The sequence below is a fragment of the Phoxinus phoxinus genome, assembly GCF_949152265.1.
Source record: "Phoxinus phoxinus genome assembly, chromosome: 2".
NCBI classification, from domain to species: Eukaryota; Metazoa; Chordata; class Actinopteri; order Cypriniformes; family Leuciscidae; genus Phoxinus; species Phoxinus phoxinus.
In genome coordinates, this window is record NC_136877.1 from 40839625 (window position 1) to 40858951 (window position 19327).

The following is a 19327-nucleotide window of genomic DNA, read 5'->3' on the forward strand; positions in this document are numbered from 1 at the left end:
AGGTGTGTTTATGCTAAGCACTGTAAATGAATTTTACTATTGACTATTGTGTATGCAGGTTATATATTAAGTTTTTATGAGCTGGATCATGGTTTCTGTAAAAAGCTGATGAAGACTAGTTTATTCACTTTATATCTTTTAATTGTAAAACATCCACGTTTGCACATCAGTGCCTATATTTGGTGCTTTAGTTGCAAAACCTAAATGTAAGAGACTTGATAATATTGGTTATTATAATTTTTTACTAAAGTTATATTACAAATAACTTTATTTGAATGTGTTTTTTTCAAATGCGTATTTTCAATTGCGTATTTTCATCCGTAGGGATGATAGAATTTACGTTATTACGTCATTGTGTAATGACGTCATTCCTGGGGATGTAAAATAACTGGTGAACCAGTTTATTAAAACAAACTGTCCAAAAGAATCAGTTTGGAAAAGATCCAGACTTCGCATCACTAATTCTAATATGCTGATTTGCTGCTCTGGAAACATTTCTTATTATTATCAATGTTGAAAGCAGTTGTGCTACATAATATGTCTGTGGAAACAGTGAAACGATGAATATGCTATGCAGATATTTGATGAATAAAATATTCAAAAGAACATAATTTATTTGAAATAGAAATCTGTTTTAACATTATAAATATCTTTACCTTCACTTTTGATCAATTTAATGCAACCATGTTAAATTAAAGTATTAATTCATTAAAAAAACTTACTGATCACAAACTTTTGGACGGTAGTGTATATATAATGGACTTAAAAGAAGTTGAATGTTAATAATAAAAAAATATATAAGTTACATGAAATATATCTGTTTGTCATATTTCAGGTCCGTGTCATCATGAATGTGGAGATCAGGGCTGCGATGGGCCGGACGCTGATCATTGCCTCAACTGCATTCACTTCAGTCTGGGCAGCCTCAAAACTGGCAGGTAAAGCTGTCGTCTAGAATGAGGACAATCATACGTAAAACTTTTCAGTTTAGTGTTATAGATAGTTGTGGGCAGAATGTCCAAATGTCCAAAGTCATGGAATATGAGAATTATTTTAGTTTTTTTATATGTTTCCAACTTAAAATATCATGGTACTATAGTATAATGGTACTTTATAAATGTACTTAAGCAAAATAGTCAACTATATATAGAAAATATATTGATGGGTCGTTCGCGAAGGAGCCGGATTTAAGAGCTCTTGTAGGTGAACGTCGGGAGCTGGCTCGCATATCTGAAGAGCCGACTCTATTTAAAAAAATATAGCCTATATAGAAATTAATCATTATGTAATAATGAAATAATGAATGATTTTAATTGTATTTAAAATAATTGACTACCGGTAATTCAAAGAACAACAAAAAAAAGAATTAGGCCTAAAGGCGCACACACATTGACTGTCTGATCAGCCTCACATTCTGTTCCTGTCAATCATACACGCGATGTCAACCAATTATACTGCATGAGGGAGGGCCGAGCCAAATCACACACACACACACTAGAGGTGCGGATAAACGACTGATCGGGCGGATGACGTGACAATTTTTTTTATTTTAATTCAATTTGGGCGGGTGGCGGTTAAACCAATCAAATGAAAAAAGTTTGCCACTAAGCAAACCTGCAATCTATGAGCCCAGCCATATTTTAAAACAGCCAGTCATTGTAGCCTACCACTTATGGAATAGGCATTTAAAAGAGAGGCAGATTATGGAGTGATATGACTCATAAATTATATCGGGCAATAGCAGCGTGAAATGTTCAGAAGAACGCAAGAGCTGAACTTCTACAAGCTCGATGACATCCACATAAAAAAAAGAAGGTAGGCTAGACTTTCAGTGAGTTAAAACATTTATTTTTTAAAGAGCCGTTTATGTGTCAAAAGAGCCGGAATGCCCATATTAGTTTAGAATTACATTTTTCCTTTCTCAAATAGATTCATGCTTCCCTCATTTTTCTTCATCTCTTGTCCTCCTCATAGGACATGTGTTAGTCACTGTCCACTGGGCTACTTTGAGGACGAAGAGGCCCGTAGATGTCGTCGCTGTAACAGAGGCTGTGAGAAATGTGTCGGTCGTGGAACGAACGAGTGCAGATCTTGCCGTAGAGGTCTTTATTTCTACTCAAAGGAGAGCGCCTGTGTGGAAACCTGTCCCACTGGCTGCTTCAATGACGAGGGTGGGTACAACAAAGATGGGACTCCCATTGTTGAATTGCATTTATGTGTTTATTGAGCTGAACTTTCTGAATTACCATATGTGTCCAGTAAATTAGGTGTAGGATTTACTTTGAACCCATTTTCTTTCAGATATTGCTTTTAAATTTCACAAAGAATTACAAAGAAATGATAAAACATTGAATTATATGTGAAAGTAAGTAGAAAGACCTTTAATCCTTTAATGTTCAGCAGACATTTATTGATTTAACAGGTGCTGTTAAACTAAAGCGACTTACAAATAAGAAACATCATGAGCAATTTATCATATGAGCCAACAATACATACTAAAGGCTAGACAGAGACCTGGAGAGGCCTACAACCCACAGTCTCTTGCACCCACTGTGTAATTTGGTGGTTTAAGATGATTTGAGCTTTGTGACATCGTGCATTATCCTGCTGAAAGTAGCCATCAGGAAATGGTTACACTGTGGTCAGAAAAGAATAGTCATGGTCAGCAACAATACTCAATATCCTGGCTGTGGCGTTTAAATGATCAATTGGTAGGCTACTAAAGGGCCCAAAATGTGCCAAGAAAATATCCCCAGATCACTACACCACCACCAGCCTGAACCTTTGATACAAGGAAGGATGGGTCCATGCTTTCATGTTGTTTACACCAAATTCTCACCGCTAGCATCTAAATGTCTCAGCAGAAATCAAGACTCATCAGACCAGGCAACGTTTTTCCAATCCAAATGTCCAATTTTGGTGAGCTTGTGCGAATTTTAGCCTGAGTTCCCTGTTTCCTATCTGACAGGAGGATCTTCTTCTGCTGTAGTCCATCTGCTTCAAGGCTCAACGTGTTGTGCGTTCAGAGATGCGCTCAGAGATGCAGATCTCAGTTGTAATGAGTGTTTATTTAAGTTACTGTTGCCTTTTAGTTTGAACCATTTAATAAGAATCCGTATATATTTAATTCAGTGAAGACTAAGCAGTGTTTTATTTTTTTTTTTTTTTTTTCAAATTTCTGTTGTCAAATAAACCTAATGTAGGCTTACCTGAAACCATAAACCATCTGGTTTACACTGACGTTAAAATGACACTTACTTTTTATGTAGCTAATACACGGTAAAACACAGCTGTTCACTTTCGGAAGCTTTCTTCTCACACTTAAAGCATTATCATATCGCATATCAAATATCTCATCGCAATCATATTTTTCTTCAATATTGTGCAACCCTAATATATATATATATTATAATTACAGAACATCTGGAACATGGTAATGATGCCTTAAAGAAATAGTTCACCTAAACATGAAAATAATGATGTTAAAACTATGAGCAGATTTTACAGGTTTGAAACGACATGAGGGTGAATAAATAGTGTCAAATTTTGTATTTATTATCAACTTCCTTTAAAATATTGCCTATATAGTCACAGAACAGAGCATGTTTGCATCAGTCAGCACTGAAGCGTGGCAGCCCATGAGCACAGAGCAAAATAATAGCGTTGTGTACATCTTTCTGACTAATTTTGTATTTGCATGTGGGATGTTCTGGGTTTATTGTCCCTTGTTGTTTCCATCTTGTTGATAACAGATGCTGGGATGGAGATGTGCTCTAGTTATCTCCACAAATCAGCTTGTTGATTGAACGTCTTTCACAGTCCGCCTGTGATGTGTACGAGGATGATAAAAGCCAGCAAAGACTTGGTTTATCACTGTTTGTGCACGCTGTCCTCAGCTGTTAAACACATGCAGAGCCGTGGATGTGAAACAGATGTTGATGATGGGATATGTGTTTAGTGGCAACTTGAATGGATGAAATTTGCACATACCCAAGAATTGCATCCAGATGCATCTAGATATTTCACTTACTGGTGATCGGTGAAAAGTAAAAGTAATATAAAAACTATGAATTCACCACTGTCTTTCGAATTCGGACTACTTTGGAAATTAAAGGAACAATCATTGTGCTTGCTGCAGAAGAGTCAAGTTTTAAATAGGAAACATATTGAAACTCTTTGGTCATTGTTTTGAGAGAGATGCTAATGGTCTAATCCGATTCAATGATCTATGCTAAGCTTTGTCAAAAGTGCTACCGCCAGACCAAGAGATCGGCTGAATGGATTCGAAAACGGTAAAACTCAACTGTTTAACTCTAGGGGAGTTGGAAAATTAGCATATTTCCAAAAAAAGTGGAGTGTTCCTTTAAATGCTAGTGTTTTAGCACTGGCGCACCTCAAAAATCATGGGGGACCAGTGACATCATGCACAAGTGTTTTGGGGATACAATTATTTTTTTTTATCTTAGATACTTTTCTCCTTTCCTTCTGCTAAAGTATCTGCTTTCACCATTTTAGATTTCTAGAATCTAAATTCTAAATCTAGTTTGGCAAGATTTTTAAATGAAAACTACAATGGTATATAATGATACTAAAATAATGCTGGTATGCAATTTGCAACAATAAGAACTTAAAAATATTATGCTACACTGCCACATCATCTCGTTACATTTTACATATAATCCAGGGTTTTTTTTTTTATTCCACAAATGTTTGCTTTTTTTGTCTAATTTTGTGTAAAAGCATCTTAACTTTGTCAGTCTAATCAAATAATGAATAAAGAAAGAGATTTTTTCACAGTTATTGCTTCTAATTCATGCATCACTAATGTGAGCTGAGAGCATTGCATTGTGGGAAAATCTGGTATGCTGCACATTTTAACACAAATATGGTAGGGTGACTCTCACAAATATAGGACACATATCAAATGAAAAATGTTATTTTGCACAGACAAAACATTTTCGTAAAGAATGAACCGTGAAGACTGCAGCAATATTGTGGGTAGAGGGTATGCGTTGACGTCAATTTCTCGCCGGGACGCCCCCTCAGCAGAACTGAGTGGCAAAACATCCTGCAGCATGACTGGATTTAATTGGGGAGACTGTGAAAATGGGAGTAAAACAAACGATCTACAGTTGATTAATTAAAGGCAGTTGAACTTGACAGTGTTCTTTACAGCTTACCGAAGAACCAGTGGTCCATGGACATTGACTTGGCCAGGAGTTTCCTGACGTTTCAATATGCAACTGATTTGACGCCATGGAAATACATAAAGCAAAGCCTGTGAACGCTTTACGCCAGACAACACCATAAATAACATATAGGACTAAATCCAGATGATAACTTATGTTATTGTTATGTTGTCCTATCGCCCAGCCCTAAAACTTGTTAAAGCACCAAGGCATTATAGTCATTACATTATGACTTTATGTAAAGCTGGTTGGAAGTGCTGACTTGATGCTTGATCAAACTTCAAGATGGGATAAAAGTGACAAGGACATCAATAAAGCATTAAGCCCTGTAAAGCCTCATACCTTACAACGCCACTTAGCTGTTCTAATTTCACTGTAAAACACGGCTTCAAGGGGCTTATTGCTTTTGTAAAACGGTTACTCCATAAAAATATTCATTTTAATATTTATTTAATTCATAAAATAAACACCAGCAACACAAAATATGTAAGGGATAATGTACAGCGTGGCGGTTGTTATAGCGAATACAACACCGAAAGGCTGTTCGGTACCGCAAAGCGGAGGGGTCTTGAATCAGCCTGAAGGGGTTGTATTCGCTATAACAACCGCCTCGCTGTACATTATCCCGCTTATTACATGGCTACCTACCAAATAAATCAATAATTTGACACAAAATATTGATTTAAAAAGGAGTTTATTGATTTAAAAACGATTGTATTGCTTCCGCTAAAGAAAATAGTCCGTTCGGTTAGAATCCTGCGTCCATGGCAACGCTCTGTTTTTCATGGCAACGCTCTGTTTTTCATGGCAACGCTCTGTTTTTCATGGCAACGGTCTGTTTTTCATGGCAACGGTCTGTTATACTTAGCAGGGGTCAAGAAATAACAGGCCGCATTCTACATTAGAATTCAGCCAAGCCATGTAATAAAACATTATAACATATTCCTCCGCCAAGCAATGTAGTTCCAAAGAGTTTGCCAAGCAACACATGCAGCAACAAAGAATCACAAATGGCAGTTGCGCGGTAATACTAAATGCGGTCACAGGTGTATGTTTGTTGAGTAATTTACAATGACTTCGAACGCGCCTCAACCAATCAGAATCAAGGACCGGAACTATCAGTTTTATAATTGATATTCTAGTTGTATTTATATACACTTTTAAAGTTATGTGGATAACTGTCAGCTATTACCGTCATGCAGACAATACAGAGTTCTGCGGTGTAAACTGAATCTATTTAATAACTCCTTTGTGCACATATCTATTTATCCATCTAAATTTGCTTTGTAATAACATTATCCAGCAAAACCTGATTTCCCCAAGTACAACATGTTCCTGGATCAACATCTTTGTTGATCCTGGAACAAAATTCCAATCAACCAATCAGATTTGAGGGACGTGTTTACAGTTTACATCAAGTTTAGGCTTACAACCAGGGTTAGGTGCTTCTACATAAGTGTTATTCATCTTTCATTTTGCTCTAGTTTTAGAGATAAGTTATGGGTATGGTTAGGATTATGTTTCTGTGAATTGCAGGGACCCATTTGCTTCTTTCGTCAGTCTGTAAAAGATAGCTCTGATTTATTGTTGTACAGTTTATTTGTACAGTCAATCTCAAAGCTCTATCCCATGTTAGATGTGGTTTTCACTGCATTCAAGCTGAACACTTTTTGCCACTCAGTTGGTGCAACCGTAGTGATTCTTCCACCCTACTGTGATGCCATGTGCATAGCCTCTATAGTATGAGTAGTACGCTAGTGTGTCTGTCTTTGACTGTCTATGTGATCTTCCTGTCACTTTTCCTTTCCAGGCCAGAGACGTTGCCTGAAGTGTCATGAGAACTGTTTGAAATGCTTGAGAGATGCAGACAGATGCACTTCCTGTAAGGATGGCTTCAGGTAATACAAAAAAAAATCATGTTCACAGCAAAAAAAAAAAAATCATTATCTTAATCAACATTTCCACAAAACAACCTGATTAGAAAGAAATGCTCAACTTCATGTCCAGTGTTGAACTGCTGCTCTCAGTTTGTGGTCCTTTAGTATGCGTCCTAAGAACATTTGATTATTGTTGTATTTGGTGCTGGATTGGAATAGGAATAGTTATAATAATAGTTCCTTAAAGGGATAATTTCACTTAAAAATGAAAATTCTGTCATCATTTACTCACCCTCAAGTTTTTTCAAACCTCTATGAATTTATTTCTTCTGCTGAGCACAAAAGAAGATATTTTGAAGAATATCGGTAACCAAACAGTTGATGTACCCCATAGACTTCCATGTTTTTTTTTCCTACTATGGAAGTCAATGGGGTCCATCAACTGTCTGGTTACCGACATTCTTCAAAATATCTTCCTTTGTGTTCAGCAGAAGAAAGAAATTCATACAGGTTTGAAACAACTTGAAGGTGAGATAACATCATTTTAATTTTTAAGTGAACCATTCCTTTAATTTCCAGTCTAAATAAAAGCAAATGTTTGCAACTATTAAGCATTTAAAAGTCTCTTGTAACCTATAAACCTTCACTCGCAGAACTGTGACCCCTCTTTGCATGATATATATTGAGTTTTGAATTCTCATGACGTACTGGTGCAGATGAAATAGCATAAGAAGTGAGGCTTTGTGGTTTTGTGTCGGTTTAGGACATCTAGAATGCATCTGGTCATCTTTATGTATGCTGTCTTTACTGTGGTTTAGTCGAGCCGTACTGAGACAGACCGGGCTTTAGTTCTTGAAAGGCAGTCTGGTCTTGTGAAGGGTAAAACGCTGCATGCTTTACGCCGTGACCTCTCTACAGCATTTAATCTGTCAGGGTTATATATCGTGATGTGCTGTGTTTTGAAGTGCGGATAGAGACCGAATGCCTGGAGTCTTTTAGATTCACATTCTCTGCTTCATATTTGCTCGAATGATTATTGAAACGGTTCTCTTCCCCTGTCATTTTCAACCACTGGCCCACAGTTCCCTAACAAAACAGTTCTTTGAGCCAAGCCTCAGCGTGAAGATGATTGTTGAGTTGTTTTCTCAGCCACACATTAAGCCTTTTCTTGGATTCAGATTAACTGGTATCTCTGATTTATTTGAAAATATAATTTAATTCAACATCAGTTTTAGTCTGTGTCATAATTAGAGCACTAAAAGCTTAAAGGGGAGACCGCATCTACACGTTGGGAGCTAGAACTGTCACAATTATACATTTTATCTGGAGATTAATTGTTAAACAAAGCAATTAACAATTGAATTGACTATTTTTGTGCATGTTGGATATAGTGTGAAATAATGTATTATTTTCTTTAAGGTTTGTAAAAGAATGCACATTAAAGTGACAAGTATTAAACTAAAGTATTAAAATACTTTATTTATTTTTAAAATATACAATAAAAAATCCACTCTGTAATAATAACTTGGATTAGTTGAATAATGTTAATTTTTAAACAATATAAGTAAGGGATAATGTACCAGCCGGTTGTTATTGCAGAATAAACCCTGACAGGGTGATCAGGATCTTGCATCAGCCTGAAGGGGTTTATTCTGCGATAACAACCGGCTCGATGTGCATTATACCGCTTATTAAATGGCTACTTGCCGCTTAAAGGACAAGTTCGGTATTTTACACTTAAAGCCCTGTTTTCAGATAGTTTCTGATGAAATAGAACTGTTAAGATTGATATTAGGACACACGCTGCTGGCCCGAGAATTTTCGGTTTCTGTGGCTTTAATGGAACACTCCGACTTTTTGGGACTTTAGCCTATTCACCTTATCCCCCAGAGTTAGATAAGTCCATACATACTTTTTTCATCTCCGTGCGTGCTATAAGTCTGTTTGACGCACCCACCGCTAGCCTAGCTTAGCACAAAGACTGGATGTAAATGGTTGCAGCTAGCATACTAGTCCAAATAAGTGACAAAATAACGCAAACATTTTCCTATTTATATGTTGTGATTTGTATAGTCACAGAGTGTACAAAGTCACATGAGACACAGACATATTTTAACTGTATATAAATACTGGGAACTATATTCTCTGAAGGCGAAGCACTGCTACTTGGGCGGAGTGATAACCGCAGCACCTGAGACGCGCTCTGAACGAACTCTCTGCTCCTCACCACGGCGCGTCTCAGGTGCTGCGGTTATCACTCCGCCCAAGTAGCAGTGCTTCGCCTTCAGAGATGAAAAAGGTATGTATGGACTTATCTAACTCTGGGGGATAAGGTGAATAGGCTAAAGTCCCAAAAAGTCGGAGTGTTCCTTTAAGTGTAAAATACCGAACTTGTCCTTTAAGTAAATAATTAGACATGACATATTGATCCGAGTCGAAATATTGTATTAGCTCTTTAAACACAAAGCTTCCACGAGGAAAAAACATTCCTATCAAGCATTAAGAGCAGACTTCAGTCAGTGACAGTTACCCGGATGAGCCTGTGTTATCAGTTTTTACTGGTTGTTATCGAGGGATAACATACCGCTAGATGGCGCAATTGACCAATCAGAATCAAGTATTCCACAGAGCTGTGTAATAATAGCAGTTAACAAATTAATGGTTTATTTTTGTGCATGTTGGTTTCTGTGTGAACTTGGAAATAATGTTATATTTTTTAAGGTCTAGTAAAATAATGGACATGGTAAAGTGACAAATATTAAAAAATATATATTAAAAAACTTTATTTCTATAATATATAATGGAAATTCCACTTTGATGTTATAATATAATAACAATATAAAATACAATTGTACAAAATTACAATTATATATTTAGTTTTTCTATTGGTGTGAATAGTCTTAAGTTGCATAAACAAGTGTGGATATGTAAATGGAGCCATCACATGTTAATGTTCTGATATAACTGTTTTGCTTTCCATGATGTGACCACTTTAAAACTGTGAAAACATTGCAATGAAATGTGATATGAGTTTAATCTTTCCTCCTCTTCTTTTTTCCTGATTAAAGTCTGGCAGGAATGACCTGCGTTCCGGAGTGTGCCAATGGAACTTATTTTAACTTGGAAGAAATGAAGTGCAGCCCTTGCCACATCTCCTGCTCCACATGCACAGGTCATTTTTTTTATTCCATTCTATTCTATTCCAATTTGATGTACATGCTATAAATATCACAGCAACAAGTAATTTTTCATCAATTATATTAAGAACAATCGCATAATATTATACAACAAACAATAAACAAACATTCCTAGTAGCATCTTATGGGTTAAAACAGATTAATTGATAATGGCCCAATTTTCAGCTTTTTTCTTCTCTGGTCTTCAAGGTCCACCCTCCTGAATAGTTAATCTCCAACCCTGAACAAAAACACACCAGAACAAACTAATTAAGATCTTCAGGATTATTCGAGAATTACAAACGGTAAACTGCCACAGATTCAGCCAGAATTTAGAAACCATCATTATATCATTGTGAGTCTCATTCAGAGTCAATGAGTTCACTCACAAGACTTTGCATATGCAGAGCCGACTCAAATATAACTCATAGAATATGAAATGAACTGAATGCAGATGTAGAGGAATGAGATCAGATGTCTTGCCCAACTTGCTTACCACAGGAGCAGAATCAATTCGCAGTGAGAAACGCAAGAGTAAAGAGTTTGTCTTATTTTCATGACAGCGGGATTGAAAGAGCCCCTGCCAGTCCTGTATCACTCTCGCTGCTCAGCCATAGAACTTAATTAACTTAGTTCATTATACCAACCCACCAGAGACGACTGATAAGCCGTGAGTTGTTTGCTTTCCAAGTTCGCTGAAATGTGGAGAGCTGATGTTGTAGACACAGCGTGGCGGAGGGAAGTAAATTGACAGATTAACCCGAATGTGTGTGTGTGTGTGTGTTTGTACCTCATTTAACATAGTCATGGACTCTATTCCAAACCCTACATTGAGCTGCCTACATAGGCAGCATTTCAATACATAAAGTAGCATGACATGCATTTGTGGAGACGTCAATCCCTCAATGCACTGCAACATATTCCATCTAAATTGGTAAACTGAGTAGGAGACTTGTTTACTTCATTCAATAGTCCCCCGAAACATTTCAGTGTACTTAAAAAAAAAAATTATTTGGCAAATTTTTTGTGTGACTGTATTTATAGATCTCTTTTGAAATCAACTGTGTGCATGCAGTCGTGCTTCATATGTAGAGCGTTCAGTAAGATTTTTTTAATGGAAAGAAGTCTCTTATGCTGCATTTATTTGATCAAAAATAAAAACAGTAATATTGTGAAATATTATTACAATTTAAAATAATAAATTATCATGAATTAATTATGGTTGAAAACAGTTGTGCTGCTTCATATTTATTTTTTATTTAATAGAAAGCATTTATTTGAAATAGAAATCGGTTGTAACATTATAAATGCCTTTACTGTCATTAAACTTTTTTGAACAGTTTAATGCATCCTTGATGAATTAATGTATACATTTCTTTCAAATAAAAGAAAATCTTACTGACCCCAAACCTTTAAATGATAGCATACGTGCTTTTGATGATCGTGTGCAAGCATCTTTGAAAGAGATCACATGGTTGACCTGTAAAAGAAAGTCTCTTGTAGTCTTGCTTTAAGCTTAGAGATGAGCTGATCAGCTGGCAAGAAAGCAGACAAGAAAGTCACCTTTGTTGACTGATCTTAATGTCCAGCGAATCATCTGTCATCTTCAGCTGAACCCGGTACATTGTGTCCGGCCACTGTTGTCGTACTGATTAATGATAACATAGTTAACATCAGCCTTGTCACCAGCCCTCCAAAATACGTCTCAAGCTAAGACCCCAATGAAACACAAATATAAATAACGGAAAACCGATTCCAGACCACCAGCGTTGAGCTAATAGTGTGTTTGTGTTTGCAGGCCCGGGACTGGAGGAGTGCATTCAGTGTGCGCCTGACTTCCTACAGCAGGAGTGGCGGTGCGTTCGGACATGTGCTCCCGGGTACTACAGGAGCGAGGCAGCGGGATTCTCACAGAGGATGTGCCGCAAGTGAGTCATGACTCATGTACACGTCTCAAAAACGACTGTACTATTGAAAGTTGTGCATTCAGACCGAAACCAAAGCCGCCTTTCCACTGCACATGACATTCGGAAACCACTGACGGAATTCGCCCCTTAGTGGCAGGCGTAATGAACCTTCATTATGATCGTACGAGGCAACAAGTCTTGGCGTATCTAGCCTAGTATTTCCATGCAGTTGTATTATTCTACATTTTACAGTAATATTAATATTTGTTAACACAGTGGTTGACAAACTTACAATGAAGTAAAGGAGTGCAACTGCAAGAGCCTTTATCCTCCAAACATTCAACGTGGTGAAATTAATAAATGAATGCAAACAACTAACATCTATGCATATAGGACAAATGACCGCCAATGATTGTTTCTGATAAAGTTTAACGAAGTAGTAAAAGGGACCCTTTATTATGCTTTTTTTTTTTTTACCATGAAAAAGGTCTGCAAAGTTACAAAGCACAAAATAACTTTAATGAGAGTTATTCTCTATAAGCACTCTTTCTGAACGCCCTGAAACGCTAGTTTTCTTCCGGGAACGTACGTCACAATATTCGTCATTTAAATAATTCCCGCCTAAGGCATACGCAAAATAAAAGGGCGTGGCCTGGTTGAGTTGCGTTAATAGTGTGTTGAAACTCGCGGCTATGGTAATTTCTTAAACACGCTTGAAGCAGTTGACTAATCACAACAGACTGGTCCAGCCGACCAATCAGAGCACATTGCGTTTTTCAGAAGGAGGGGCTTCATAGAGACCTGAGCTAAACTGAGCGTTACTCACAGACTGGGAAAAGAGGTGCTGCTACGATGTCAAATATGAGAAACGTGTTTTTTGAACATACAAGCATGAAAACCTCTTCTAGTAGACCCCAAAAACAAATCAAGTCTTTGAAAAAGGGCATAATATGTCCCTTTTAATAATTCTCACCTCGTGCACACTGATTTAATTGGAAATACAGGTGCCATGACAACACCTTTATACCATATAGGTAGAGGAATTTGCCCAAATAAAAAAAAGGTTGTATGTGACCGACAGTTCAGTAAAGCTTGACGGACAATATAGTGGATGGCAAAAAGGCTTCTCAGAGCGGCGATTTGATTGGCTACTTGGGATGTCACTCGTCATTTGTGTTTTTTGGGTTATGAATATGCATTTTTATACATTTTTTTTAAAGTGACAACTGGACCACACCTTTTATGATGCTTTAAAATGCAAATACATTTCATTAAACATTTTTCTTATTTATGATTAAAGATGTTTAATATTTAAAGGTTACATTGAAGTTATTTTCCTCATAAAATGTAGAGTTCTTTTTTTTCTTAGTTTATACTTGCTTTACTTTTTATCTCCATATCAGTGATCAATAAGCTATCTGTTTTGCAGATAAAATCAGAGAGAACCAGCATAGATCTTCCATGTATGGGTGAGATTTACAACTCCATCACGGCATTTTAGATTCCTGTAATGTGCAGCATAAGGGAGGCGGGAGAGGATAGCCGCCTCTGCACTGCACAATTTATAAATCAACAGTCTTTTGCTTTATGAACGCTGTCTAAAGCAAATAGAGGCTTTTATGAAGGTCATGGATGGTGATTGCAGTAGAGACAGGTTCTTCTCTGAGTACGGTTGATGTTCACTGGAGGCAAATAGATCAGACAGCCGTAAAGCAGAGGTAAAGTATGGCCCTGAGGTAACCAATCTACAGTGGAAGACATCCTGTTTGAACTCATATACCAGCAAATGACAAAGTACATATAGTAATAAATGCTGTATAAGTGCCCAGAGGTCACATACGGAGTGCCAAGGGCGTTTTTACAGCTGTTCTTTAACACTTCAACTGTTATGAATGGCCGTGGAGCTGTTGTAATTTTTACGTCAATCAGGACTTGTATATTTTATAATGATAATTTATCCACCTTAAAATCACAATGGGCCTGGCCCTTATAAAAGGTGTTTATTGTGTTATAACAATTTTTTTGAGAGTGGCACACATGCTTTACTTGAAGATTTGTCATTGGAAAGAGTGGAAGAACTTGTTTTATATGTACACGCTCGTTATTCATTTGTGTGAAAACTTTAGGATGATTTCTGAAGGATCATGTGACACTGAAGACTGGATAAATGATGCTGAAATTTCAGATTTGCATCACTGGAATAAATAGCTTTTTAAAATAACACAGCTATTTGAAATTGTACGCATTTCACAATAATACTGTTTTACTGTATCAAATAAATGCAGCCTTGGTAAGTATAAGATACTTATTTACAATAGGTAACAACAGGTAAAACCACAAATGAAAATGCAGTCATTTCACTCATTTCGTTTCAAAGGTGTATGAAAGAAATTCATATATTTTTGGAATGCCATGATGGTGAGTAGCTAAAATGCTGACAGATTTTTCATTTGTGGGTAACCTTTCCTTTAATATGCATATAAACTTAATAATGCCATGAAAACAGCGATGTTTGTCAGATATCTAGCAGCATCAGTCGGACTCTCAGTTGCAGTGTCCGGGTGTGTGAATGAGGTGTCCACTTAATGAGTATTAATTCTCATTCACAGTGAACGCTCTGAGCTGTCAGGCACATCAGGGTACGTGACCTCTTTCAATTTGGAAAGTAATGACCGGGGCTAGTGGATGTAGAGCACTGAGGTGTTTATATGGGGCGGTTGAATTAACAAGCTCTGAGCTCACGTTTATGGGTTTAATGTTCCTCTTCCAAGATCCAATATCACAGTTTGACTCATATTAACTAAAGTAACTTATACTAAAACGTACTAAAACGCCACTTTATGATTCAAGGCATTCACTCTTTTTACAGCTGTCACTCTCTGGCATTGATGCATCAGACCTGGTCGGCCGCATACCTTCATACATATTCATGTGATGATGCTCCTGTTCTGGTCGTCTGGCTTCCCTCGTGTTTTCAGGAAATGTGTCATTTTCATTTATCTTTTTAGACATGAAAAGAGGAAACTCATGTGAAGTTTTTCTGTCCATCTTCAGGTGTGAGGAGAACTGTTTGAGTTGTCAGGGTCCTGGAACGAGCTGCACGCAATGCAAGGACGGATACAGCCTCATCAGTCGGATGTGCATCGTGAACGCCACCTGTAACAACGGTACGCTCCTTTGAACAGCCGTCGCTGTTAATGTTAAATGAAATGATATATATATTGAAATATATAATGTTTATTTATTTGTGAATGTAAAGCTAATAATCTAACATGAACTTAAAAAATTTATCTTTCTCTGTTGTATGAACAACCAGTTTGCATCTAAGCATTAGGTACACTTATGGCGCTTTTCCACTGCATGGTACGGCTCGGTACGGTTCGTCTCGGCGCGGAACGGTTCGGCTCGCTTCGCTTTTCCACTGCGTGGTACGACTCGACTCGGTACGGCACGGTTCGGTTCGTTTTAGATCGGTTGCTTTTCCACTGCAGTTAGTACCGCTTCAAAGTGGGTGGGACTGATCGTTAATAGTTGTCGCCTCTAATTTGTCCCTACACTGTTTAGGTCCGGCGGCAATCAACGAGAGGAACGTCTGCACCTCGTCCACTGACCACGATTCAGCCATTTCTTTTTTGATTTTTTAAACTTATTTTGTCAATTAAATACTCTAAAAACAGGTGCTACCGCGTTGGCTGTTGTCTGGCTATTTAAATCTAGTGGGTTTAGTGTCTCGTGTCGCAAATACAATGACGCTGAAGTGACGATTCTGTCTGACCAATCAGTGATCTGCAGTGTTTTCATGTCACATTATAGTATCGGTACGGTACGCTTGGAACCTCAACAGAGGTGGTACCATTTAAAGCGAGCCGTACCGTACCGTACTATGCAGTGGAAATGCGCCATAAGTGAGCCGTACCGAACCGAGCCGTACCGTACAATGCAGTGGAAAAGCGCCAAAGCGTGCCGTGCCGTACCGAACCGTACCATGCAGTGGAAAAGCGCCAATACAGCGATGACTCCTGGGTCAGGCTAATTATCATATATATATAATACAGTATATATATATTATAAAGTGTTTGCGCGTTGTGACCCGCATATAGGCGCATTTTACTAACATGCTCTTTAAATAATCTGTGAGCAGATCATCTACGGGACAAAGTGTACGCGCATTTTACTAACGTGCTCTTTAAATAACAAAAAAAATATTGCGCCATTGACTTTAGACCAGGTTTCAGTTGGTCAATGGCGCAGTCTATTTCAGTTGCCTCAAAATAGCATTGCGCCAACAATGCGCCTGAACACACCTTGTTTTCAGACCAGCACGCCCATGGGCGCACAGATGGGCGCAAATGCATTTACTATTTAAACAACGTGGCGCAGGACGTGAAAATGATAACTGCGTCGGACTGAAACTAGCAAAAAAACACTTGCGTCGCGCCTGGTGCCGCATTGCTCCGGGTGTATGATAGGGTCCTTTGTGTGAAAGGGGCTATTGTGATTGATTCACTGAATAAAACCGGTTCATTAGAGTCTTGTAGAGTCTATGTTTACTGCAGTGTGATAATCTGCAAAGTGTGTGTTTTTTCCGCAATGCCCAACCTTTTCCTTATCACGTTCAATTCAGAGTGCAAACTCACCACTCAGATAAAACATCAGGACACTGTAGATTCAGTAATGGACGTTCAGAGAACTGTTAACAGAGCTGAACATCATGAGAATTATTCAGTTCCCACAGTTCTTGATTCCCTACCCGACTCATCTGTTGGTGTTGTGGAGAAGGGTGACAGCAGCAGATGAGGTTTATTGTGCTGTATCGAGCTCTTGTGATTGATTTAGAGTGATAGAGTGAGTTATCTTTGGAGTTTTGTATACGTGTGTGTGCTGTTGCAAACATTAGTGTAAGAGAGTGTGTTTGTGCATGGGTATTTTCCCTTCATTCTTCCGTTTTGTTGCATAGAAGAACAGAGGCAGCACTCTTTAACAAATACAAATTCTGTCATTTACTTCCCTCATATTTCATAATCCTTTTTGGAGATTTATATTTAAAATTCACTTTTGTTGCATGGAAAAGTGTCACTGGGACTTCCTGTCAAACATCTCATTTTGTGTATGACTAAGGAAATTACATTTTAATAATCTAATTAATTGAAATTGAATATAGATTATCTATTAACTTTCTCTGTCATATGACCAACTGGGGCAAATATGAATTTGTTTGTGAATCAGGCTAATAATTATTCATTCACTATGTAATAATTATTATTTAAATCAAAACCTTTAACCTTAAACCTTCATATTCACTGATTTCCATTTTTTTTGTTAATTGTATCCTTTGAGAAGCTTTTTGCTATTATAGTCACATCGAGTTATTGAGAAGAATGATGTCACATCAAATTGATCTGACCTGAGTTTTTACGGGGCTTTCAGAATTCAGATCTTCTCAAAAAGTTTGTTGCACAACTATAAAAGCTGACAGTTAGAGAGCAATAAAAAGAGGGACACAATCGGTAGAAAGATTTCAGGAGAGAGTGACGTACGGAGAAAAGATAAAAGGGAAGAGGGTCATGCATGATTGAAAGGCTGGATAAAACAGGGATTTGTTGTAAACGGCGATTGTGTGAGTGGAGGCAGAGCTTTGGCAGGGCAGCAACAATGCTTTCACCAGGAGCCGCTGCCTCTCGTTCCTCTGCAACTTTCTTTCTGTCCAAACTTACATAACATGACCATCAGCTCACCCTGAGAGGAGAAAGAGGACAGCAGACGGTCCGCTGGTGTCAGCGGCATTGATTCTGACAATGGTGATCCAGTGCACGGCATGTGAGCTGCATCCTATTTGAGGAAAATAAGTGACACTTTGAAACAAATAGAATAAACTCTTAATTTCTTTATACTACAGTTGCCATTTGAGAGTGAAGATAGTGACAGGTGTCAACTGATTACACACACAATGACTATTAAATTCTGCTTTATTTAAAAAAAAAAATTTTTATTATATGCAGCTATTTTCATTATAAGTGTAGTCAAAATTATTTGATTGAAGCTGACAGTGGAGAAGAACTCAAACATGCAGAGCATGCTGGGACATGTAAACTCTAAACAGACGTCAATGAGTAAAGTCTGAACTTTCTCTTTCGCAGCGGATGAAGTGTTCTGCGAGATGGTCAAGTCAAACCGATTATGTGAGAAGAAGCTCTTCCGTCAGTTCTGCTGCCGGACGTGTTTGATGACCGCTGGATGACAGCAAGAAAAGAGGCCATTGGACTGACCTTCTCTCTCTTTGGTTGTATTATCTAATGTACATTTTAACCTAGCTATACTGTGATTATTAATGACAGAAGTAATACTCCTCATTTCAAGAAGCCCCGTTAGGGTGCTATTTGATTTAATCAAGATATATTTTTAAGATTGTCTGTTTTTTAAACATGCAGTACATGTATAAATTGCTTCTTTTTTTATTCAAAGACATCGCTCTGAATTATGAAATAATTGTATATGGGAGAAGCCATCTGGAGCCGCCGTTCTCATAACTGATCATGTGATTTCCAGGGAGAACGATTGCGTTGGTGTATGTCATAAAACATTTCGAGTGATATAGTAATGTTAAGAGAGATATTAAGCTTTCAAGGATCATCAAGCATAATGACACTGTACATTTTAAACTATGTATCTAATGATATTTGAAGGTGGTATATGTCTATCAGTGCTCTGAAATATAAACCTTTCCTTGATGAAATTGTGTGGTCGAGTTTCTCTTTTCCCACAGTGAGGATGCGTGCGCTGGTGGTCCGTGTTTAAACGCTAATGATCATTTGTTTGTTTAGGTTTTCCAGTGTCTCTCCATGTTCTGAGATCAGACCTCGTAAATATTTAGATTGGACGCAACTGTTTGCAGTGCATCATGAACCCGCGGTGGTGCTGTGACTGCAGCGTCCTGAAAGGCAATTGATGAACAAACACACACTGATCCTTGAAATGAAGGTTTACAGCTGCTCTTAATAATGACAGCACACAGACAGTGACACGTGTTCCTCATGTTAGTGAACTCTTCAAGCTTCAGTGAATCTCTTTAATGATTCAGGAGTGAAAACAGCACACACAGGACTGATAACCAGTATGTAAAGCAGTCCACTGAAGGCAAGTTTGCAGAGAACCCAAGTGCAGTTTACAGACTGTGATCA

At 37.8% G+C, this 19327-nt stretch overlaps 1 protein-coding gene across 4 annotated transcripts in view; it reads left to right on the top strand.

Moving 5' to 3' along the window:
* Nucleotides 1-18879, top strand: part of pcsk6 (proprotein convertase subtilisin/kexin type 6) — a 76930-nt gene extending 58051 nt beyond the window's left edge. For 3 of the 4 annotated variants that reach the window (XM_079584194.1, XM_079584196.1, XM_079584195.1), the window contains exons 15-21: nucleotides 836-938; nucleotides 1975-2171; nucleotides 7000-7087; nucleotides 10135-10238; nucleotides 12041-12170; nucleotides 15204-15316; nucleotides 18287-18879. In XM_079584194.1, coding sequence (XP_079440320.1) covers nucleotides 836-938; nucleotides 1975-2171; nucleotides 7000-7087; nucleotides 10135-10238; nucleotides 12041-12170; nucleotides 15204-15316; nucleotides 18287-18387 — 836 coding nt within the window. In that variant the 3' untranslated portion in view covers nucleotides 18388-18879. Of the gene's footprint in view, nucleotides 1-835; nucleotides 939-1974; nucleotides 2172-6999; nucleotides 7088-10134; nucleotides 10239-12040; nucleotides 12171-13578; nucleotides 13619-15203; nucleotides 15317-18286 lie in introns of all 4 variants that reach the window. The other variant, XR_013794414.1, reaches the window with a different exon arrangement.
* The last annotated feature ends 448 nt before the right edge of the window (nucleotides 18880-19327 follow it).